Source organism: Amyelois transitella, chromosome W (genome assembly GCF_032362555.1).
Source record: "Amyelois transitella isolate CPQ chromosome W, ilAmyTran1.1, whole genome shotgun sequence".
Classification (NCBI taxonomy): domain Eukaryota; kingdom Metazoa; phylum Arthropoda; class Insecta; order Lepidoptera; family Pyralidae; genus Amyelois; species Amyelois transitella.
This window is the reverse complement of record NC_083536.1, coordinates 12,261,166-12,285,621: the sequence shown is the minus strand read 5'-3', so window position 1 is coordinate 12,285,621 and position 24,456 is coordinate 12,261,166. Positions and strand designations below refer to the sequence as shown.

Sequence of the window (24,456 nt, the reverse complement as noted above, 5' to 3'; positions counted from 1 at the left end):
GCAAGACCAGGGGAGGGAGTTAAAGGCGTTGGCGATGTCCAAAGACACCGCCACGACCACCTCACCCTGGGCAACCGCATCCTGCGCCAAGGACTTCACCCTCAGCACGGCGTGAATTGTCGACCGCCTCCGGAAGAACCCGTATTGGCGATCCGCCAGGTCCGGCCCGACTCTCTCCAGGTGCTCGACGAGGCGGTCAGCAATGACCCTTTCCAGCAATTTGCCGGCCTCATCGAGCACGACGAGGGGACGGAACCCGGTCGGAGAATCCGCCGGACGTCCCTCCTTCTGCAGTAGGACAAGTCGGCCCACTTTCCACGCCGCGGGAAACCTTCCCTGCTCGAAACAGGCTGTGAACAGCCCCCTCAGCCGTTCCCCCAGAACGTCCAGAGCGAGGACGAGGGCACGACCCGGAACTCCATCAGGACCCGGGGCGACGTTCTTCGCACGCAGCCGTGTAACGGCCGCAGCAAACTCATCCCGGGTCACCTCCGGGATCGCTGCCACGCCCTCGCTTCTTTCCGCCAGTGGCGGTGCCATACTGGGGGGCTGAAAGGCCGCTTCCTGCGGGAACAGAGCGGCCACCACCTCACCGAGGAATTGCGGATCCAAGGTCCGCGTCAGGGGGGGGTGCCCGACGCCGGCCGAAACCGGAACGCCGCGCGAAGAGTTGCGCCACATCCGCTCTCGTCTGAAAGCAGACAAGAGGGAGCGGCGCCCGACACGCGAGGGTCTAAATAAATAGACCCCGCCCACCAAAACACTCGCGAAGGCCCCACAGGGGACCCCGCTTTTGCGGGACATTGGCCAACAACAAACAAGACCCCGTCAATCGGGGAGTTATTTGCTGTCGCCCGGGGTGCACCGTCCCGTGTCCCTTGTCAGCCCACCGCTGTCACCGGATTCATTGGAATCAGGCAACAGAAGCAAGGCCTTCAAGAGACAGGGCACTCGAGGAGGTTTCCCGCACTTAGCACCCCAACCTAACCTAACCTAACCTAACCTAATAGACTTGAATTAGGTAACTTGAGTTTATTAAATGAATATAAGAAAATACAAGTGCCGTGAGTAATGGCTAGCCCTCAACCCGGTTGGGACGCCATCTTCTTTCCTTGAATTAGGTAACTTGAGTTTATTAAATGAACATAAGAAAATACAAGTGCCGTGAGTAATGGCTAGCCCTCAACCCGGTTGGGACGCCATCTTCTTTCTCCTAGTGATGTTACACAATAATAGTGACGTGACATAAACATAATCATAACAACATCCACAAGAATTCGAGCAAAATCTCTCAAATCCAGGAACAGCTTAATCAGATTGCTTTCCAACTTGTACCTTTGAAAACTCTTATAGAAGACGCGAAAATTATAAAAACGGAAGTTTCCGATTTGAAAGCATCTGTTGAAATGGCGCACGATACTATGGAAAACCTCACGAAGACAGTCGCGGACTTGGATGCCAGAGTATCACACGTTGAAAGGATAGCTGACTTGGTTCCTGCCTTACAGGATGAAATTATCAAATTAAATAAGGATATTGAGGATAGGGACCAGTGGGCACGAGCCAATAATGTGGAGATTCGTGGGATTCCTGTAAAAAAGAATGAAAACCTCTACGAGTTTGCTCAGAGAATCGGTGAATTATGCGACTACCCTGTTAGGAGGGAGGATATAAACTATATAGCAAGAATACCAACTAGAATTGCAGGTGCGGAGAAATCAATTGTAATACATACATACATACATAAAATCACGCCTCTTTCCCGGAGGGGTAGGCAGAGACTACCTCTTTCCACTTGCCACGATCTCTGCATACTTCTTTCGCTTCGTCCACATTCATAACTCTCTTCATACAAGCTCGGCGGTTTCGGGTACTTTTGACCTGACCCTTTACCAGGACGTCCTTAATTTGATCAAGATACGTTCGTCTAGGTCTTCCCACTCCGACCTTTCCCTCCACACTCTCCTTGTATATCTGCTTAGTCAACCTGCTTTCATTCATCCTCTCCACATGACCGAACCATCTTAACATACCCTTTTCTATTCCTGTAACTACATCTTCTTTCACATCACAACATTCCCTTATCACGCTGTTCCTTATCCTGTCACTCAATTTCACACCCATCATACTCCTTAACGCTCTCATTTCCACTGCATTTATTCTGCTTTCATGCTTCTTTTGCCATACCCAACTTTCACTCCCATACATTAATGTCGGGACCAACACGCCCCTGTGCACAGCCAGTCGAGCCTTTTTGGATAGTTTCTGACTGCTCATAAAGGCATGCAAAGCTCCATTCACCATGTTCCCCGCGTTCACTCTCCTTTCAATATCACTATCATACTTGCCATCTGATGTAAACTTTGATCCTAGATATACAAACTCTTTCACTTGCTCCACTTTTTCTCCTCCAATCAAAATATTACATGCTGTCATTTCTTTCTCCATTTCAAAAACCAGTGTTTTAGTTTTACTTACGTTCACTTTCATTCCTTTCTCTTTTAAAGCTTCATGCATACAGTTTACCATCTCCTGTAACTCCTCCGCTGATGACGCCAGTATAACCTGATCGTCGGCATAGAGCAGACATTTGACGAGTAACTCATTCATCCTTAATCCACTTTTAGACTCTTTCAAATCTGTCAAACAGCTATCCATAAATAGGTTGAACAGCCACGGTGACGCAACACATCCTTGCCTAACGCCTTTCTCAATCTTAAACCACTCAGTGTGCGCTCCGTTTATCCTGACACAAGCACTCGAATCCTCATATAAGGATTTCAGTGCTCGTATTAAGAGACTGCTCACCCCATGCATAGAAAGTGCTGACCACAATTCATTCCTCTCAACTCTGTCATAGGCCTTTTCCAGATCTACGAATGTGCAATAGACTTTTTGACTCTTGGCCAAAAACTTTTCGGCTATGCACCGCAAGGAAAAGACCTGATCAGTACATCCCATTCCCTTTCGAAATCCCGCTTGAGCATCCCATATTTTGTCATCAGTCAATGTCAGTCATCAATTGTAATTGCCTTCAATAATCGGTACATCAAAGAGAATCTGGTGGCGTCTGCACGAAAATGTAAACAGCTGACGCTTTCCAACCTGGGCTTTGCTGCGTCGGGGCCGGTTTATGTTAATGATCATCTCACTTTGAAGAACAAAACCCTATTAAACAAAGCAAGATCACTAGCCCGTGAAAAGGATTTTCGCTACATCTGGGTGAAGCACTCAAAAATAATGGCCCGGAAGTCAGATACATCGCCTATTTTCCTTATAAAGAACGAAAAAGATCTAACGAAAATAATATAAGTTATTACTTTCCAATAAAAATCTCATTGTTTATTGTCCTCCAATATTCATTTTTCTACACCAAACTATACACAAATTATCATTCATTTTTCTACTCTCTATTATATGTAAACAGTTTGAGAACCGCGCTTGCATTCCAATTATTTAGCTGTGCCGATTTGCTTATCGGTTGGTTATTGCTTGGGGGTAGGCTGACATTGTGCACGACCATCATACGCTTGTATTTATTTTTTTGCATACCACTGCCTTACGATAACAATGTACCGTTATGTATTACGAAATTGCGTCGGCCCGTAATTTTCTCAGTTATCATACATAATATAATGCAGTTTAATATCCTGGTATTGTATTTTCAATTATTTCGTTGGTCAATAAATATAAGACATATTAAATTTATATATACTTACTAGTATTTTTAAAATATATGCCTACAATTTATGTTTTCTCAGATATAAGGTTTCACTTGAGTTTTTATATACTATTATCACATCATGTGCTCTAATGAGTTCAATGTATTTTATCAGAATACGCGGGGGCTACGTACAAAGACACATTTTTTTAAAAGAAATCTCCTTCAAACTTCTTTTGATATTATTTCCTTGACAGAAACCTGGTTGATGGATGAGATAGGCAGTAGCGAGCTTTTTGATAATCGGTATGTTGTTTTTAGGCGCGATAGGAATTATAAAAGGACAGGGCAACAATACGGTGGTGAAGTTCTTCGTGTGGTTCATCGTGATTTAGCGGCTGTTGAACGGCCTGAATGGCATTCATCAGCCGAAGATGTATGGGTTACCATAACCTCTAACACTAAAAACCAAAATAGGATATTTAATAAATTACACGTGTGTACAGTTTATCTATGTAAGGAAAATTTTGGTAATTCTTTTCTTAATTTACAATTGAGAAACTTCTCCGAGAAAATTTCTTCTATTTACAACTCGTGCCCTAATGACTCATTTTTAATTATGGGTGACTTTAACTTGCCTAATGTAGATTGGCGTGGCGATTGCTGCAACCTGCAACCAAGTGGGATAACGGGTGAAGAACAATTTATATTTTTAACACATTAGTGGAATGCAACTTTAAACAATTTAATTTCATTAAAAATAGCACCCATAATCGCATTCTCGACTACGTATTGTGTAGCATGGAAAGAATAAATATTACTTCATCTGCCAACGATCCTCTAGTACATGTTCCGGCTAATTAAACAAGATGAAGGAGAAAAATTCGAACGATTTTTGGTCAGATTAAGGAAACAAGCGGATAAATGCAGTTTCGATAAAAAAGAAGATCATCTTATAGATCAGATCACAGAGAAATGTGCTTCTTCAGAACTTCACAAGAAAATACTAACAATAGGTGACAGTATTACTCTGGAGAAAATCATAACTGAAGCTAATACTCTGGAAATTGTAAATAATCAGCTTGAAAACTACGGAAACAAAAAAGATGGAGATAAAGAAATTAATGCCATAACAAATAAGAACATAAAAGGAGAGACTTCACAGAATACACAAATAGCTTACAAGAGAAAAAGTTGTGGTAGGTGTGGCAGCAGCCGGCATCAATCAGATGATGAAACATGTCCAGCAAAAGGAAAAAAATGTCACTATTGTGGAAAAATAGGACACTTCAGACAATATTGCAAAACACCAAAGGGACCTACAAAACGGAAACATGAAGAATATAAAACAACCAGAGATAAAACAATCTATACAAGGGGAAATCCCCAGAACGCAAAAGACAATAAGAAAAGCAAAGTAGAAGTAGACTATGTTTTTAATGTTGAAGACGATGCAACTGTCGAGTGCTCGTTAGGTGGTATAACAATAAGTATATTAGTGGATTCCGGCTGCAAAGTCAATCTGATAACAGCAGAAACATGGGATACTTTGAAAAGTCAAGGTGCAAACGTGAGAAATCAGATACCTAAGCCTAGTAAAACCTTATTTGCCTACGGAAGTGAAACTCCACTTAAAATTAAAGGATCATTTGAAACAGAAATTGCCATACAAAATCGAAAGGAAAAAGCTACAGTTTATGTTATCTCTGGGGGTACGCGAGACCTATTAGGAAAAGAGACGGCCAAAAGGCTAGGCGTTCTTAAAATTGGTATTGAGATTAATAGTGTTAATCAGAACCATAGAGCATCGCCATTTCACAAATTTAAAGACGTGCTCGTGCAAATTCCTATTGATGAAGCCGTCATCCCGGTATCTCAACCATATAGACGAATACCAATTCCTTTAGAACAAAGAGTAGAAGATAAAATTCGGGAACTACTTGATCAAGACATAATCGAAGAGGTACACGGACCTTCGAAATGGATATCTCCCATGGTTCCCATTATAAAAGAAAATGGAGATGTAAGATTATGCGTGGATATGAGACGTGCGAATGCGGCAATACTGCGAGAAAACCATCCCTTGCCCATGTATGGATAATTTCTTGCCCAAGGTTGGTAAAGCTATGTATTTCAGTAAACTGGACATAAAAGACGCTTTCCACCAATTGGAGCTTCACCCAAACAGTAGGTACATCACTACCTTTATCACAGCTAAAGGATTATATCAATATAAACGACTTATGTTTGGTATCAGCTGTGCCCCGGAAATTTTCCAGAAGACCTTGGAAAATTTATTGAGAAAATGCGACGGTGTCTTTAATTTTATTGATGACATATTAGTTTATGGCAACGATAAGATACAACACGATATGAGACTTAGAGAAGTATTGGATACGCTTAAGGAAAATGGTGTTTTACTAAATGAAAAGAAGTGTATCTACAACGTACAAACAGTAAACTTCTTAGGACATGAATTTACACCAAATGGGGTACGACCTCTGTCTAAATATATAGACAGTATAACTAACTTTAGAGTTCCAAACACTATTGAAGAACTACAGAGTTTTCTTGGATTGACGAATTACGTTAATAAATGGATACCCAACTTCGCAACAAAAACAGAGCCACTAAAAGAAATTTTGAGGAAAAAACTCGGGAAAACTTCCGATATAAGTCCATATTGGCACAACTCGCAAGAAAAAGCGTTTGAGGAACTAAAATCAACTTTGTCTCGCATCCAATCATTAGGTTACTACGATGTAAAGGACCAAACACAGGTGATCGCAGACGCCAGTCCAGTTGGGCTCGGAGCTGTGTTAGTTCAAATTGACTCTAAGGGTCCACGAATAATTGCCTATGGTAATAAAACACTGACTGAGTGCGAACGGAAATACAGCCAAACCGAAAAAGAGGCTTTGGCTCTCGTTTGGTCTGTAGAACATTTTGATATCTTTCTTTTTGGAAAACATTTCGAACTCATCACAGACCACAAACCACTCGAGATATTATTTGCCCCTAAATCTAAACCCTGCGCACGGATCGAACGATGGGTACTTAGATTACAGTCCTATAAGTTTACAGTAATCTACAAACCAGGAAAAACAAATATCGCGGATCTTCTCTCACGATTGTGCGTTTTTAACTCCACAAGCAAATCCGTAGGAAGTGACGAACACGTTCACCAGATAGTGGAGCTAGCCAGACCCAAAGCCATTGCTTTGAAGGAGATAACTCAGGCTTCCATTATTGACAAAGAGATCATGAGCGTAAAAAAGGCAATCTATGAACGGGAGTGGGACGAATCGGTGAAAAGTTACAAGGTATTTGAAAATGAATTATGTTTTTATGGCGACATCCTACTCAGAGGACATCGAATAGTTGTTCCCCACATATTGCGCAAGGATGTTTTAGATGCAGCACACGAAGGACATCCAGGGGTGGTAGCAATGAAAGGTCGGCTTAGGTCAAAAGTGTGGTGGCCAAAAATTGACAAGGACACAGAAAACCTAGTGAAGTCATGCAGAAGTTGCACATTGGTCGGTATGCCTAATCCCCCAGTGCCCATGAAACGACGTGAACTCCCCGTAGCCCCCTGGATCGATGTAGCAATGGATTTGTTAGGTCCATTACCCAACCAAGAATACTTACTTGTGGTTGTCGACTATTATAGCCGGTATAAAGAAATTAAAATTACAAAATCTATTACAAATCATTACGCTACTCAAGGAAATTTTCAGTAGGCTAGGCTATCCCGTATCAATCACTGCCGATAACGGGAAACAGTTCGTCAGTAATGAATTTAAAACTTACTGCAAGGAATGTAACATCACAATTTTCAATACAGTTCCATACTGGCCTCAACAGAATGGAGAAGTTGAAAGGCAGAACCGAGATATTTTGAAGAGGCTCAAGATCAGTCTTTTAGAAAAAAAGAATATGAAAGAAAGCTTGTGGGAATATCTTACAATGTATAATAGTACACCACATACCACAACTGGTAAATCTCCGGCGGAGCTATTTTTTAAACGACAAAATAAGGATAAAATCCCTTCCCTACATGGCTTAGACAGTTCAAATATAGATATGGAAGTAAGAGATCGAGACAAAATTCAAAAAGAAAAGGGGAAGGAATATGGAGATAGGAAAAGGAGGGCTCAGGTGAGAAATCTAAGTGAAGGGGATAAGGTCTACATCAAAAATATGGAAAAATCAAATAAACTAAGCTCGGAGTACAACACGACACCCCATACTGTTGAGAGCTCCAATCATGGAGATGTAATAGTCAGAAATGATCAAACAGGACAATCACTGAGGAGAAACATAGTACACTTAAAGAAGATAGAAGGTCAATGGACCGCAATTCCAGAAGAGCAACCGGAAAGTTCAAGGAATGCAGATAAGGAAGACATAAATAAATAAGTTTGATTCAATTTATTACATGTATGATCAGGAATTATATTAAATCAATGAATATATATTTTTCAACATTATTGTTTAATTTATTTAATAAGGGAGAGATGTAGTGTATGTATGTATATGATATATATATATACACTGTCTCGTGTGACTTGTGTAATGTCACTACGTCAGTATCACGAGAGCCGCCGGCGAGAGTGGACGTAGTGGGACAGTTGCACAGGTGCATTGTCGAGCCAGTGAGGTGTGGAAGTGAAGGGGTTTCTACATGTCCTAAACCGGGGTACTGCCAACACCTGTGTGCGATGGAATGGAGGGTCAATAGTTGACCTGTCGTTCGCAACCCCATCCGTCGCAACACGAGTCACGGGTTGGCGTGTCCTGGAGGATGTGGAGACCCTCTCTGACCACTTGTACATCAGAATGTCGGTCTCCAAAACGGGTTTGGCGCAACCACTCAACCGAAGAGACAGTAGTCTGCGAAACCGATTCCGGAAATGGAGCCTGGTCAGTCTCAATACTGATGCAGCAGAAGAGGCGGCCTTGTGGGAAAATTGGCAAACGCCTACGCCGGACAGGTCCCTCGACGTGGAAGAAAGGGCCTGTCAGTTTCGGAAATCCCTGCAGAATATTTGCGATGCTTCCATGAGGAGGTCGGGTCCGCTGCCTGCGAAAAAACAAGTTTACTGGTGGTAAGAAGAGATTGCGATTCTCCGCAGCACCTGTAATAACGCCCGACGGAAATACACCCGATGCAGGCGGCGAAGGAACAGGTTGCCAGGTGAGGCGGAGCTCCTGTACGCAGCACTAGGTGAGGCCAAAATGGCCCTATCCTCCGCTATAGTGCAGGCTAAGGACCGAGCACACAATGAATTCTTGGCTACGCTGGACAGGGACCCCTGGGGGCGGCCATACAAGTTAGTGCGCAACAAAATGCAATGCGCCCCCCCAACGGCCTCCCTTGAACCGGAGCTTCTGTGCACCGTAGTAGAGGGCCTGTTCCCCACAGTTCCGGAGTTTGCCCCGCCAAGAATGGCCGCCGAGAGAGAGTCCTCAGTGGAAGAAGAAGTACCTCCAGTCAGCGACACGGAGATGGACTGGGCCATCACCCGCCTACGGGGACGCAGAAAAGCTCCAGGCCCAGACGGGGTCCCGGGCCGCGTCCTACTAGTGGCGCTGACACACCTTGGAGACCGTCTGCGGCACCTGTTCGAAGACTGCCTTCGAACAGGGCGGTTCCCCGGGATTTGGAAGGAGGGTCGGCTCTGCCTCCTGAAGAAAGAGAGTCGACCTGAGGACTCCCCCAGTGGTTGGAGCCCCTGGTCATGCTGGATGAGGTCGGGAAAACGCTAGAGCGCATTATAGCGTCCCGGATCATCCAGCATCTAGAAAGGGAGGGACCCAACATCTCGACCCACCAGTTTGGTTTTCGAACTGGGCGGTCTACGATGGATGCTATCGGGTCGCTGAGAACATTCTTGGAGAGGGCAAAGGCGAATGGGGGCGGGGCCGTGGCAGTATCCCTCGATATTGCAAACGCCTTCGGCTCCATCCCATTCGAGGTAATAGGCGAGGCGCTCCGATATCATGGCATACCTCCTTATCTGAGGAAGATTGTAGGGCACTACCTCACGGGGAGGGTAGTACTCTACGAAAAGAGAGATGGGGCCATGACGTCCAGGGCGATGGCCTGTGGTGTTCCCCAGGGTTCCGTATTGGGACCTCTGTTGTGGAACATTGCATATGATTGGGCTATCCGCGGGGATCTCGGACCCCAGGTGCAAGTATTATGCTATGCAGATGACACACTTGTTGCAGCCTGGGGTCACGAACTTGAGGAGACTCTGCACCGGGCTTCTGTTGCGGCGGAAGTGATGATCCGCCGCATCGGCATGCTAGGGTTAAGGGTGGCCTTGAGCAAAACAGAGGCCATCGCCTTTGGCGGTCGAGGTTGGACGACTCCAGCTGGTGCGTACATAATGGTGGATGGGGATAGGGTCCCTGTGATGTCACATATAAAATACCTTGGCATCACACTGGATCCTCGATGGCATTTCCGGGAGCACTTCAAACAGTTGGCTCCTCGTGTAGTGGGTGTTCCCACTACACGAGGAGCCAACTGCATCGGCGCTCAGCCGGCTTCTGCCTAACGTTGGCGGGCCTAGTGCCCCGTGTCGGCGCCTATATGCAGCTGTGACACGCAGCATGGCACTGTATGGGGCGCCAATATGGGCGGACAGGCTCACTAGAGCTAATAAGGTCTTGCTGCGGAGGCCTCAGCGTGTGGTGGCCATTCGCATTTGCAGGGCCTATAGCACTATAGCGTGGGCCGCAGCCTGCGCATTGGCTTGTACCCCACCCTGGGAACTAGACGCACTGGCCCAAAGCGAGTCATACTGGGAAAGGAGGAGGCGGGCGGAGACACCTGAGATGGCGGGAGCGGCTGGCGAGAACCTGGCTGTGGCATTGCGGGAGCGATGGAGGAGCGCCCTCGAGAACTCTGAGTTTGGACATCGTACAATTGAGGCACTCCTTCCATCGTTTGATAACTGGTTGGACCGGCGCCACGGCCAGGTGACTTTTAGACTGACGCAGGTAATGACCAGGCATGGCTGCTTCGGTCATTACCTGCATAGAATCGGAAGGGAGGCCACAGAGGCCTGTCATGAGTGTGGGGAGCCAGATGATACAGCCCAACACACTCTGGCAGAGTGTTCGAGGTGGTCAGACGAGCGGGCTGATCTTATAGCCGTCCTAGGGACCAGAGATCTCTCGCTGCACAGCGTCATAGCAGCGATGCTGTGTAGCGAGATCAAATGGATGGCAGTTGTCTGTTTCTGCGAGCACGTCATCTCGCAGAAGGAGGCCGCTGAGAGGGCGCGTGAGCAAGATCCTAACGCGCCCCTACATCGTCGGGGACGGGGGGGCAGAAGACGTGCGCGATATCGCGCGCGCTTACTGCCTCATTAGGGGCAAATTTTGACCCTGAAGTAAAAAGGGCAGCCAGCAACTTACTGGTCGCCTAAACGGTAAGAGTCCCTGGCAAGTCGCATAGGGGAGCCGGAGGGCATTGTGGTGAAATGCCATGCGATCCCATGATGTCCTCAAAATGGCGTAAAGGGCGCACCGGAGGGGTTTTAGTGGGTAGGCTGGAACATTAGATGCCAGGAGTCCCACACTCTCCCGGGTGAAGACCCGGGAGGCAGTCCGTTAAAAGGATTTCCCCTTCGGAGAAAAAAAAAAAAAAAGGCAGTGATGTCAACATTATGTCAAAAAGTGTTTATGATTCACTTAATACTAAAAACTTATTGTCTAAAACAGATGTAAAATTTAAGTCATACACTGGTAATAGTCTAGAGGTATTAGGTCAACAAAACTTAGAGTGTAAATTCCAATTAAATGACCTCCATATGACAAAACAAATTAATTTTATACTTAATTGCAAATGTGAATTCACCAACTGTATTAGGTAAACTTACCTGCTCAGAAATTGGACTAATTAAAAGAGTTTTTTGTGTGGACAGTACATGCCGGCAAAAGTCAGAAAGTGATATTAGTCAATTGTCTTCTGAAATTAGTCAAAAGGAGTCAAATTCAAGTCAAGTAATAGATCCTAAAATCACAAACAGTCAGTCACAGTCATTTCTACTAAAGTCAAGTCAGTCAGAAAATATAAATTTGAATCAACTTGTTGAATTTAATAATTCTGTAAAGACCGGTGTCTTGGTTGCGTTCCTGGTGAATGTCACATAAGAACAAATCCTGAGGTCCAACCAAAAGTCGATGCTCCCAGGAAGGTACCATTCTCATTACACCATAGACTTCAACAAGAACTTGAGAAAATGGAAAAATTAGATGTCATCACCAAGGTTACCGACTGAATGGGTAAGTTCTTTAATTTTAATAGAAAAGAAAAATGGTCAATTAAGGGTATGTCTAGACCCCCGTAATTTGAATCAGGCGATTAAGAGGACTCATTATCCTATTCTATCAGTAGACATGGTTCGCGCCAAGGTAGCGGGTTCACGATTTTACTCAACTTTGAATGCAAATAGTGGATTTTGGATGTGTAAATTAAGCGAGAAGAGTTCTTACCTCACAACTTTTACTACGCCTTTTGGCCGATACCGCTTTAAACGTCTTCCATACGGAGTCAACTGTGCACCTGAATATTTTCACAGAATTATGACCGAAATGTTTGGTGATATACCAGGGGTGGCAGTTTACAGCGATGATATTTTAGTAAGTGGTCGCACACTACAAGAGCATAACGAGCGTCTTAATATAGTATTTAAAAGAGCAAAAGACAACAATGTCAAATTTAATAAAGAAAAATGTACATTTGCCATGGAGAGTATTAAATATCTAGGTCATATTTTCTCAGCAAGCGGAATCACAGTTGATTCCGACAAAGTCAGAGCAATTAAAGAGATGCCCTCTCCTACATGTCTGAAGGATTTGCAAAGATTTCTAGGTATGCTCAATTATTTAAGTCCTTTCATCAAAAATATGGCAGGCGAGACAGAAATTTTACGCCAACTATTAAAAAAATCTTCTGATTGGCAGTGGACTACCAATCATGAAACAAAATTTTGTCGTCTGAAGCAAATAATATGTCAAGTTCCAGTGTTGTCACATTTTAATATTCATGATCCGATTGTCCTGCAGAGTGATGCTAGTCAGAGTGCTGTTGGAGCAGTATTGTTACAAAATCAACATCCAGTTTATTATGCGTCAAAAACTTTAACAGATACACAAAAAAAAATGGCTCAGATAGAGAAAGAACTCTATTCAATAGTCTTTGCCTGCATCAAATTTCATCAATTTATATATGGACAAACTGTAACTGTCGAGACAGATCATGCTCCTTTAATAACATTATTTAAAAAGTCTCTAGTCGAGGTTCCAACACGTCTCCAAAGAATGATGCTGAAAATACAGCCCTATAGTTTAAATGTAGTTTACAAGAAAGGTAGTGATATGTACATTGCTGATACCTTGTCAAGAGCAGCACTCTCTGAAACAAGTTCAGATGAATTAGATAATGATGTCATTGTTCATGTAAATTTACTGATTAAGTCGTTACCAATCTCATCAGAACGTCTACAGTGGTTAATCAGAGGCACTAATGAAGATGAAAGTCTGCAAGTTTTGAAAAAATATTGCAAAGAAGGATGGCCGGCAAATAAAACTCAAATTCATAAAGATCTACATGAGTATTGGCAGTATAGATTTGATTTACACACAGAAAAGGATTTAATTTTTAGAAGCAACAGTATAGTCATACCTAAAAAATTAAGGCCAGAAATTTTGAAAATAATACACAGTGGGCACTTGGGAATTGAAAGGTCAAAAGCGTTTGCTAGAGGATATGTATTTTGGCCATTTATGTCAACTGATATAAAAAATATTGTTCAGTCGTGTCATATTTGCCTGTCACATAGAAGTTCAAATGCTCCAGAACCACTTCTTCCACATGAGGTTCCATTACTTCCGTGGGAAAAAGTTGGTGTTGATTTTATGGATTATAAATCTAAAAAATATATAGTAGTACAAGATTATTACTCAAATTATATTGAATTAATGTCAATGGCGAGTACTAACTAACTAAGACAGCAATTGTTTGTCTAAAAAGTATTTTCAGTAGACATGGAATCCCAGTTGAGTTATTCTCTGACAACGGGCCACCATTCAATTCGGCAGAGTTTAAGAATTTTACTGGTGAATGGGGAATACATCACAACACGTCAAGTCCCTACATGCCAAGGTCAAATGGATTGGTAGAGTCGGCAGTAAAGATATGTAAACGTTTTCTTACAAAGTCAGAGGAGTCAGGAACAGACCCATATCTTGCTTTGCTTCAATTTAGAAATACACCAAGAGGAAATTTACCATCTCCAGCACAATTGCTAATATCACGGTCACTTAGAACACAATTACCAACAGTCACAAAAAATTTAACACCAAAAATAGTAAAATTTCAAAAATATGAAAAAATTAAGGAAGAAAATAAAAATAAAATGAAGGATTACTATGACAGAAAGACTAAATCATTAACAGAACTACAAGAAGAGATAAAGTCTATTTTAAGAAAATGCCAGATACTCCATGGATTAAAGGCACAGTAAAGTCTAAATGTGATCAGCCTAGGTCTTATAATATTGCAGGGTCAGATGGATTTATGGGAAGGAGAAACAGACAGCATATTTTGAAGCTTCCGCAGTCACCTCAAACGGAATCTCAAGATATAGTACAAGAGAGGCAAAATATTGAGACATCTCCTAATTCTCATACAGTATCACCATCTATGGATGCCAATCTAAGGTCTGCCGCGCCGATGGATGCATGGCTAGGGGCGAGCCTAGTCTCGAGCGTGCCACTTCCGCCATGGGGTTGGGCGACCCCCAGGTAATGGCTAGCCTTACCCTGGCATGCGGGGCTCTGCTGGGGCGGACAAAATTGTTCCCTTGCGTCTCGTGGGAATCGCATGATGATCCGTAAAAAGCACCTAAATGGCGGCGATGGTGTCCGCACCCCATCACGTCTCGTTCCCGGCGGGAGCGGTATGCGGTCTGCTGAAAGCCGTTTTGCGACGATGAATGTAAGAGGAGGAATGAAGGAAAAGATTGAGGAAGTATGCCAGATGATGGATGAAAGACGTTTGGATGTGTTGTGCGTGAATGAAACGAAGCGGAAAGGATGCGACGCAACGCAGCACGGCCCTTACACGGCGTATTGGTCTGGAATTTCCAGTACCAGCCGAGGCTGTCAAGGGGTCGGTCTAATCCTTTCTGCACGAATGGCTGAGTGTGTGAATGAGTATGAGTGTGTCAGCCCTCGTCTTCTATGGATTAGGCTGAAAGTTGGAATCACTCGGATCTTCGTTTTAGGTGTTTATGCACCGTGGGATGTGGGTTCGAGGGGTACAACATCAGCAAAAAGCGAAAACGAGGAGTTCTGGAATAGTGTAAGAGAAGTATTGAAAGTTACCAAGCCAAATGAGAAGATTATTATGTTAGGGGATTTTAATGGATGGGTGGGTGTAAAGCGTGATGGATATGAAAAGGTGCTTGGTGCGTTTGGTGACGAAAAGGTGAATGATAATGGAAGAAGTGTATTAGAAATTTGTCTAGAGTGGGATCTTTTTGTGTCGAACTCAATGTTTCAACATAAAGAGATCCACACCTATACAAGAGTGGAAGGTATTTTAAAAAGTATGATAGACTTTGTGATTGTAGATGAAAGATTGAAGAACAAAGTGCTGGATACCCGTGCATATCGCGGTGCTGGCATTGACTCGGACCATTTACTGGTGATATCCCGGATAAGGGGTATCTTCAATCGCTGGCGGCACAGGGTAGAATAGAATAGAATAGATTTATTTTCAAAATTGGATACAAGGTATCACTTATTGACGTCACATAACTTAAATCTAATTATAACTACTACCGCTTCCAAAGCGCATGTGTAGAAGAAGCGGCGGAACAAACTACACTGCAGCATTTTCATAGGACGTCAATTTACAAATATAGATCTCTTAAATCTAAATCGTGGACGAATGCACATTGTCTACATAAAAAAACATGTATGAATGTAGAACTGATTATGTCAATACGAATATTTCGTCAAATAAAATAATTATAAAATAAAATATGTACATACTGTACAAATTATGTTCAGATCATGTCAAAAATACACAAGCATTTAAGAGGCCATTATGTCCAGCTCGGGCCACACATGTTTATCATTAATATAATCATCCGTGCTGTAATAGGCTTTCCTACAAAGCTCAACTTTAATATACTGTTTGAATTTTCTATCATTCATTTCAAGAACACTTTTTGGTAATTTATTATAAAATCTTATACAATTAATAAGAAATGATTTCCCTACCTTAGCCAGCCGATGTGCTGGGATCGACAAATCGGTAAGGGAGCAAACCAGTGCTTTGGAAAGAGTGAGAGTAGAAAATTTGCAAGATATGGATGTAGGTAAGAAGTATATTAATAGACTGAAGGATGAAATTGAAGATTTAGATGAGAGGAGCAATATTGAAGATGGATGGAAGGAATTTAAAGAAAGAATTGTGAAAGTAGCTGTTGAAGTGTGTGGTGTAAGTAGAAGAAGGAAAGGGAAAAATCACAAAAATGCGTGGATGAGTAAAGATGTGCAAGAACTTGTGCGATTAAAGAAGAAAGCATGGCTGGATTTGTTAGCAGCAAAAGCTAACTTAAGAATGCAAGAGGTTATAGATGAGGATGTGAATGAAGCACGTAAGGAATATAAAAAAATGAAAGATTTGGTTAAGAAAGCTGTGATTAGAAAGAAAGAAGAGTATAAAGAGAATTTTGATAAAAGGCTATCAGAAGACCTTTAGTCAAATCTGAAAGTATTCTGGAAATCCGTAAGGTCAGCCCGAGGAAAAACTATAACCAGAGAGCTGACTAGCATCAGATGCCAGGATGGTAGCGTTGTGAAAGGAGAAGAATGTGTGCTAAAGATATGGAAGGACTATTTTGAGAGTTTATTTGAAAAAAAGGAAGAAAATAAGAAAGAGTTCTGCTATAGCGAAGAAAAAGAGAATGAGATGGAAGGCGAAATTGAAATGTTTGAAATTGTGGAAGCACTTAAGAGTATGAAAGCGGGTAAGGCTGCCGGGTATGATAGAGTGTCGGTCGAGATGCTTAAAGCAGGAAAAGGCGTCGTAGCTAGACAGTTGTACTGCCTTTTCAATTTGTGTTGGAGAAGCGGCCGAGTACCAAAAGATTGGTGTAAGGCTGTTATTGTGCCACTTTACAAAGGAAAAGGGTCACAACTGGACTGCAAAAATTATCGTGGTATAAGCCTGCTTAGCGTCGTCGGCAAATTGTATGCTAAGGTATTGATTAATAGAGTCAGGAATGAAACTGATGACAAAATATGGGATGCTCAAGCGGGATTTCGAAAGGGAATGGGATGTACTGATCAGGTCTTTTCTTTGCGGTGCATAGCCGAAAAGTTTTTGGCCAAGAGTCAAAAAGTCTATTGCACATTCGTGGATTTGGAAAAGGCCTATGACAGAGTTGAGAGGAATGAATTGTGGTCAGCACTTTCGATGCATGGGGTGAGCAGTCTCTTGATACGAGCACTGAAATCCTTATATGAGGATTCGAGTGCTTGTGTCAGGATAAACGGAGCGCACACTGAGTGGTTTAAGATTGAGAAAGGTGTTAGGCAGGGATGTGTTGCGTCACCGTGGCTGTTCAACCTATTTATGGATAGTTGTTTGACAGATTTGAAAGAGTCTGAAAGTGGATTAAGGATGAATGAGTTACTCGTCAAATGTCTGCTCTATGCCGACGTTCAGGTTATACTGGCGTCATCAGCGGAGGAGTTACAGGAGATGGTAAACTGTATGCATGAAGCTTTAAAAGAGAAAGGAATGAAAGTGAACGTAAGTAAAACTAAAACACTGGTTTTTGAAATGGAGAAAGAAATGACAGCATGTAATATTTTGATTGGAGGAGAAAAAGTTGAGCAAGTGAAAGAGTTTGTATATCTAGGATCAAAGTTTACATCAAATTTCAGGTGTGATAGTGATATTGAAAGGAGAGTGAACGCGGGGAACATGGTGAATGGAGCTTTGCATGCCTTTATGAGCAGTCAGAAACTATCCAAAAAGGCTCGACTGGCTGTGCACAGGGGCGTGTTGGTCCCGACATTAATGTATGGGAGTGAAAGTTGGGTATGGCAAAAGAAGCACGAAAGCAGAATAAATGCAGTGGAAATGAGAGCGAAGGAGTATGTTGGGTGTGAAATTGAGTGACCGGATAAGGAACAGCGTGATAAGGGAATGTTGTGATGTGAAAGAAGATGTAGTTACAGGAATAGAAAAGGGTATGTTGAGATGGTTCGGTCATGTGGAGAGGATGAATGAAAACAGGTTGACTAAGCAGATATACAAGGAGAGTGTGGAGGGAAAGGTCGGGGTGGGAAGACCTAGACGAACATATCTTGATCAAATTAAGGACGTCCTGGTGAAGGGTCACGATACGAGATGGCGCCTCATGATAATTTAAGAAATAACGCGATTGTAGCCACTGGCAAAGTTTTCAATTAATTAATTGATTAAAAATTCTTTTTTTCATTGATTTATTTTCCATGGTTTAGACATTTACTTATTTGGAGAAAAATTACCGGGAATTCATTTGACCATCCGATAAGAGATGGCGCCACGCCGCAGGAAAATTTAAACTAGCTTTTGAGTGTAAAAACGTCGTCATGTTTGAAATTAGATACGAGAAATTTTGGGATAAAATTTCTACCGTTATGCACTTAGATGTACATTAAGAAAATGGACAGCGAGTCTATTTTAATAGTGAAAATGTGCGAGAACGCTTGATAAATCCCCGCCGTACCACTCTTCTGGCATACTTCTATCTTTGCCAGGATGATTCATTTGCTCGAACACTTCTTTACAATGAAATGCCATCTTTCTATACTTACGATAAACAAAGAGGCGTTTTTAAAAGACGTGGAAACGGCGTGGTAACCCTGTGGAAGGGTTTCCAGGTGTCTATCAAGATCATGCATTAGGCAGAGTGTACACTATCCATCCAAGTAACAGTGGATGCTATTATTTGCGGATTTTACTGCACACAGTCCGCGGAGCAACATCCTTTGCATTTCTGAAAACGATTAATGGCGTTGAGCATCCAACATTTCACGCGTCTTGCAGTGCGCTGTATTTGTTAGATGATGACCGAAATTGGGATGAAACTCTGGAAGAAGCTGTCGTCAGTGAAAGTCCCGGTCAATTACGCCATTTCTTTTCAGTTATGTTAGTATTCTGCGGACTTTCTTACCCAGTACAGTTTGGGAGAAATATCAAAGGTACCTATTAGAAGATTTCCTTTTTGAGGCCAAACGCGCTTATGGAGATAATGTAACTGAATCTGATGAACGAGTTATCAATCGTTGCCTTTGTTCGCTTCAAGATGTTGTCTTACCAATTGTTGGCGATTCTTTGAGTCACTACGGTCTTCCGGAACCACCGGAAACCTCTGACGATCCACAAATGAGTCGCGAATGTTCAGCAGAGACAAATTATGACGCTGTTGCAATGGCTGAGATCGTAAATAATGGTATTGGGATGATTACCGATGAGCAAAAGTCTGTGTTTGACAACGTATTGACAAGTGTTAACGTAGAGCAGGGTGAAACGATTTTTCTTGACGCGCCCGGTGGTACAGGCAAAACCTTTTTGACCCGCTTATTACTGGCTGAGGTCAGAAGGCAAGAAAAGATAGCGTTAGCTGTTGCGTCTTCGGGGATAGCTGCCACCTTATTACCTGGAGGTAAAACAGCACACACTATGTTCAAGATCCCTTTGGACCTGGATATAAATGAGACTCCAGTTTGTGCAGTGTCGTGGAGACAAAGCAAAAATACTAGCAGAATGTAGCCTATTCGTTTGGGACGAATGCACCATGGCTCATAAAAAACCAGTGGAAGCAGTCGACAGTACGCTTAAAGATATCCGGCGAAACAATTGCACTATGGGAGGTCTCAGACTCTACCCGTCATAAGCCGAGGTACTAGAGCTGATGAATTAAGCGCATGTCTCAAATGTTCCAAACTCTGGCCTCAGGTTAGGAAATTAAGTCTAACACGTAATGTGAGAGCTCAGTTGGGTGGTAATCCTCGAGCGCAAGAATTCAGAAAGAAGAAAGAAAGATTAGATATGTGTGTAAAATCGGTAATGGTACGTTGCCTGAATCGAACGGATTGATGACTCTGCCAGAGAACCTCTGAAAAATGAGCAAGCAGCTGCTATTAATTTAAGTATTTTGGAAAAAATTGAGGTGGTTTACCAATCCATAAATACAGTTTTAGATGTTACTGATAAATAATAAATAATAATAATAAATATATACGGGACAAATTACACTGATTGAGTTAGCCTCGAAGTAAGTTCGAGACTTGTGTTACGAGATACTAACTCAACGATACTATATTTTATAATAAATACTTATATAGATAAACATCCAAGACCCAGGCCAATCGGAGAAAGTTCGTTTCTCATCATGCCCTGGCCGGGATTCGAACCCGGGACCCCTGGTGTCACAGACAAGCGCGCTACCGCTGCGCCACAGAGGCCGTCAAACTGATGCTACAACTTATCCGGTAGAGTTTCTTAATTCACTTTCGGCATCTGTGTGCTTACTCTCGAACTTAATCTCAATCTCAATTCTGTCGCAATCCAATGCCAATCGCAATTTAGTTTGGTACTCTTGAAATCATTAATCTTGAGATTGAGTTGGTATTGCGATTGTGTCATTATTGTGTTTTCCTTGGCGATTCCACTAAACGTCAATATGACAGTGACATACATCACCCTGTCTACGACAGAAATAGAATGAATGAATGAATGAAAACTTTTATATACAATATTAAATTTAAGTAATTTTCAAGAAAATAATTCATTTTAATTGTTATTTTTATTAACAATGCTTATTTCTTACTAATAAATAACTTTTAGGCAAAAAATAATCAAATTGAATGTTTCAAACGGTGTATTTGGCTGTATAAGTATTTTCCTGTGCCTCTATATGAAACGGTTATAAACACCAACAATTTAAAACTATGGTTTAAAATTTTTAGTTTGGCGCTCATAAGGTAAGTAATTTTTTCACTTATTAAAGTATTATTATAAAACGATTGTCACTAGTACACAAGTGATCTTCAAGCAAAAAAATGTTATTAATGCTGTCTCATACTATTACAGAAATGGCAAACAGACCCACACAGAACCAAATGGCGGCGTTAGTGGAGTTCCTAGAGCGAAATCCAGGAATTGCGCGAGGCCTTCTGCGAACGCAGCAGGCCAAACAAGAAACCCGCAAAAAGTGGCAGGAGTTCGCGGAGTCCACTAACGCCTTGGGTGGGATAATAAAAGATGGGCAGGCTTGGGCTAAGGTAAGCTAGCATTAAATCAGATTTATTACATTAGTTCATGCATATATACTAAATCATAATGATTTCCTTTTCATGCATTTCAGTATTGGACTGAAAAAAAGTCGGCTCTTAAAAAGATCTGCCAACAAAGGGCTCAGTCCATGAGGCGCACCGGAGGTGGGGTAGATGTGGTGCCGGAACTATCTTTGTTGGAACTGCGCCTAGTGGCAGTCATGGGTGGGGACTCATTTGCCACGGGCACAAGGGGAATAGCAGTAGACCCCTTTCCCCAAAGTAATGTAAGTAAAATAACATAAAAAGTTAAAAAAAATTTGTTTATTCAGAAACCAAGAATTGACGTCAGTAATTTACTTAAAACTAAGTTTACTACCGCTTCCAAAGCGCAAGTGAAGAAGAAGCGGCGCAACAAACTTCACTGCTGCATTTTCTACAACGACGTCTATTAACTTACAAACATTATATTAAGTATATTAGCTATAGATTATTCTAACACGCTTAATGAAATAATAGTGTACAGTTAAAATTACATGAATTAAGTCTATGATCAGTAAAATAATATTAACAAAATTGAACTCTGAACTAAAAAATAACATTCAATAATAATAAGAAGTGACATTCATCGATATAATTCAGTTAAGTGATTTTATAATAAGTTTAATTTTTTTGTTCCTTTTACAGTCTAGCCCCTCCATCTTGCCATTCACCACTGATGCAGCTTTACCAATTCTGCAGCTGCCTTCCACCTCTGCCGCAGCTTTACCCATTCCGCAGCTGCCTTCCACCTCTGCCGCTGTTGTACCTGAAGCTCTGGAACAAAATTTTCCAATGGAAGCAGAGTTTCAGGTGGAACATGACGAGCAGCCAGGCGAAACAAATACTGCGCCTCCTTCAGGTAGGCATTATATTTTTATTTATTTTAAAACTACATGTTGCCCCGCGGCTTCACCTGCGACCTTATGGATGATGTTGTTTGTATTAAAATGAGACCTCCAAATGAGTAAAGTTGGACTAATTTCTTTATCCTTTTTAGGAAGTCGCCGCGCGCCACGACTAGCTCAACAAAATCGCCAGAACCGGCGAGTTTCTTTTGTGGACTCACAAGTTCGGCGATTTGAAGAGATCGAGTCGAGGCGCGTCGAAGCGGAGATGCTGCATGCGCAGGCCTTGGCCCAGCTTGCTGCTGCGGTCTCTGACTCGGGCGCACGGCTCGCGGCTGCGGTCTCTGACTCAGGCGCACGGGTCGCGGCTGCTTTATTTGATGTTGCTGCAGCAATAAGAAATGAAAATAATGAAAGACGAAGGAACGAATAGTTAGAATATACCTTATTAAATAATTTAATATTTTCTTATATTTTTTTTAATACTCCCGGCACCAATACAAAAAAGAATAGGACCACTCCATTTCTTTCCCATGGATGTCGTAAAAGGCGACTAACGACATACTTGTGATTCTTTTTTAGGCGATGGGCTAGCAACCTGTCACTATTTGGATCTCAATTCCATCATTAAGCCGAGCAGCTGAATGTGGCCATTCAGTCTTTTCGGGACTATTGGCTCTGTCTATCTCGTAAGGAATATAGACGTGACTTTATGTATGTATGTATGTAGATTATATTAATAATATATAAATGAAATGCGTCCTGTTAGGCTGCATACACAACCGGTGTATGTATACAGCCTTTACTCCTGAGATGATCCTCCATCAAACACGGGCTGCCCACAATTGTCGCACGAGGTTTGCTCTAGCTTCTATCCCCCTTTGCAGCTCTATAGAAGCTCCACCTCTCTCTTGCTGTGCAGGTTCTAAAACAAATCTGGGTATGCTGATGTTGTCAGTGTTCTCATCTTCCATTATTAAATGAGCCCGGTTACACATATTGTGGAGCACGCAGCAAGCATTTATGATTTTTGCTGCAACATCAGGGTGGTAATGTAATACTCTATGCCCCAACAAACATCTCCAACGATTTTTGAGCACTCCAATAGTGCGCTCAACTGTGTTGCGTGCTGTCACATGCATTTTAGTATAATGCTCCTCTGGAGAACCTGCAGCAGCATCCATGATCGGCGTCATCATATATTCCCTTTGTGCATACCCAGAATCCCCTAAAATAGTAGTGTTATTTAAAAAATTTACATAATAAAGTATGGCAAATTTACCTATATCAATATAAAAAAAAATATTTACCAAGTAAAGTTACAGATTCACCAGCATTAATCAATTGTATGAGATGATCTTTTACTGGATGCTGGTTCCAGATAAAACTATCATGTGATGCACCTCCAAATGCTGCATCTACACTTAATATATTTAAGTCCGCGTCACAGATCTGTAACAAAAATAAATTAAAAATAAATTAATAATATATGTAGTGGTAATATAAAATAAGCTTATTATGAATTTATGTAATAAACATATAAAAGGGATACATACTATTAATACATTTCTTGAATGGAAATGTTTTCTGTTAAAATATCTTTCTTCATTTTCAGCAGGACGTACTATTGCCACATGGGTTCCATCTATGCATCCTATTACTCCAGGAATACGAAATTTTTCATAAAACCTACAACAAACACAGATATTAACACACATTTATCTGCCAAATAAAATAAATTGTCATGTTTTAAACACAATTTATATACCTTCTTTTAATAATATTGCGTTCTGGAACAGTTTGAGGAAATTTTATGTATTTATGCAGGATTGTCGGGTGATTCAATGCTGCTGTCACATCCCTCAAGGCCCGAGATACTGATTGCTGCGACATGGGAGTACCTAGTGAACATCCTACTAGGCGTTGGTAGCTGCCAGTTGCATAGAATGAAAGTGCTACTAGTATCTGTAGACCAAAACCAATTATTTAAGCAATTAGGTACCTTTGCAAACTTGTTTGTATCACAAACTAACACAAAGTACTCACATAATTAAAAACAAAATTACCTTGTATTTTGTACTGATATCACTTCTTCTTTTAGGAGCTTGCATCAAGGGTTTTAGCTCTTGATATAAATAATGGAACAATGCCTTGGTGACACGATAATTTCGCTTAAATTCGTCATCACTCATAGCAAGTGCTTTATCGGCGTACCGAGCAATCCTATGCAAATTACGCGTTTCTCGCAAATCCTTTCTACAGGCATCACTGAAAATTACACTTTGCAACAACAAACGAGCCATTGTATGCACTTTTTTACAAGTAAAATGTATACGCAATTTTCACAAAGTTACTATTTCCTTATTGTGATTTCACAATAAATATCCAAGAATAACACAAGTTCAACGCAATGTCGAGCTGTCAAAATGGCTTCAAGAGTACCGAATTCTCAAGTTCCAGAATACAATCTAAATATTAATTAGTTCACTCAATATCCGCCCGATTTCGCCCCAATGTGGCGCTAGTGTGAAATTCAAGAGT

General features: G+C 41.9%; 3 protein-coding genes across 3 annotated transcripts; 2 read left to right on the top strand and 1 right to left on the bottom strand.

The window, feature by feature from the left end:
• The first annotated feature begins 1,171 nt into the window (after positions 1 to 1,171).
• Positions 1,172 to 3,312, top strand: LOC132904225 (uncharacterized). The gene is made up of 3 exons (XM_060954143.1): positions 1,172 to 1,216; positions 1,302 to 1,724; positions 3,016 to 3,312. Exons 1-3 carry the CDS (start codon positions 1,172 to 1,174, stop codon positions 3,310 to 3,312), a joined length of 765 nt encoding a protein of 254 aa, XP_060810126.1.
• A 17,536-nt stretch (positions 3,313 to 20,848) lies between these two features.
• On the top strand, positions 20,849 to 21,333 carry LOC132904224 (uncharacterized). The gene is made up of 2 exons (XM_060954142.1): positions 20,849 to 21,037; positions 21,121 to 21,333. The coding sequence occupies exons 1-2, from the start codon at positions 20,849 to 20,851 to the stop codon at positions 21,331 to 21,333; spliced, it is 402 nt and encodes a 133-aa protein (XP_060810125.1).
• A 1,406-nt stretch (positions 21,334 to 22,739) lies between these two features.
• LOC132904223 (putative nuclease HARBI1) lies at positions 22,740 to 24,218 on the bottom strand. The gene is made up of 5 exons (XM_060954141.1): positions 23,982 to 24,218; positions 23,684 to 23,880; positions 23,472 to 23,604; positions 23,226 to 23,367; positions 22,740 to 23,143 (listed from the first exon to the last, which is right to left on the bottom strand). The coding sequence occupies exons 1-5, from the start codon at positions 24,216 to 24,218 to the stop codon at positions 22,740 to 22,742; spliced, it is 1,113 nt and encodes a 370-aa protein (XP_060810124.1).
• Between the last annotated feature and the right edge of the window lie 238 nt (positions 24,219 to 24,456).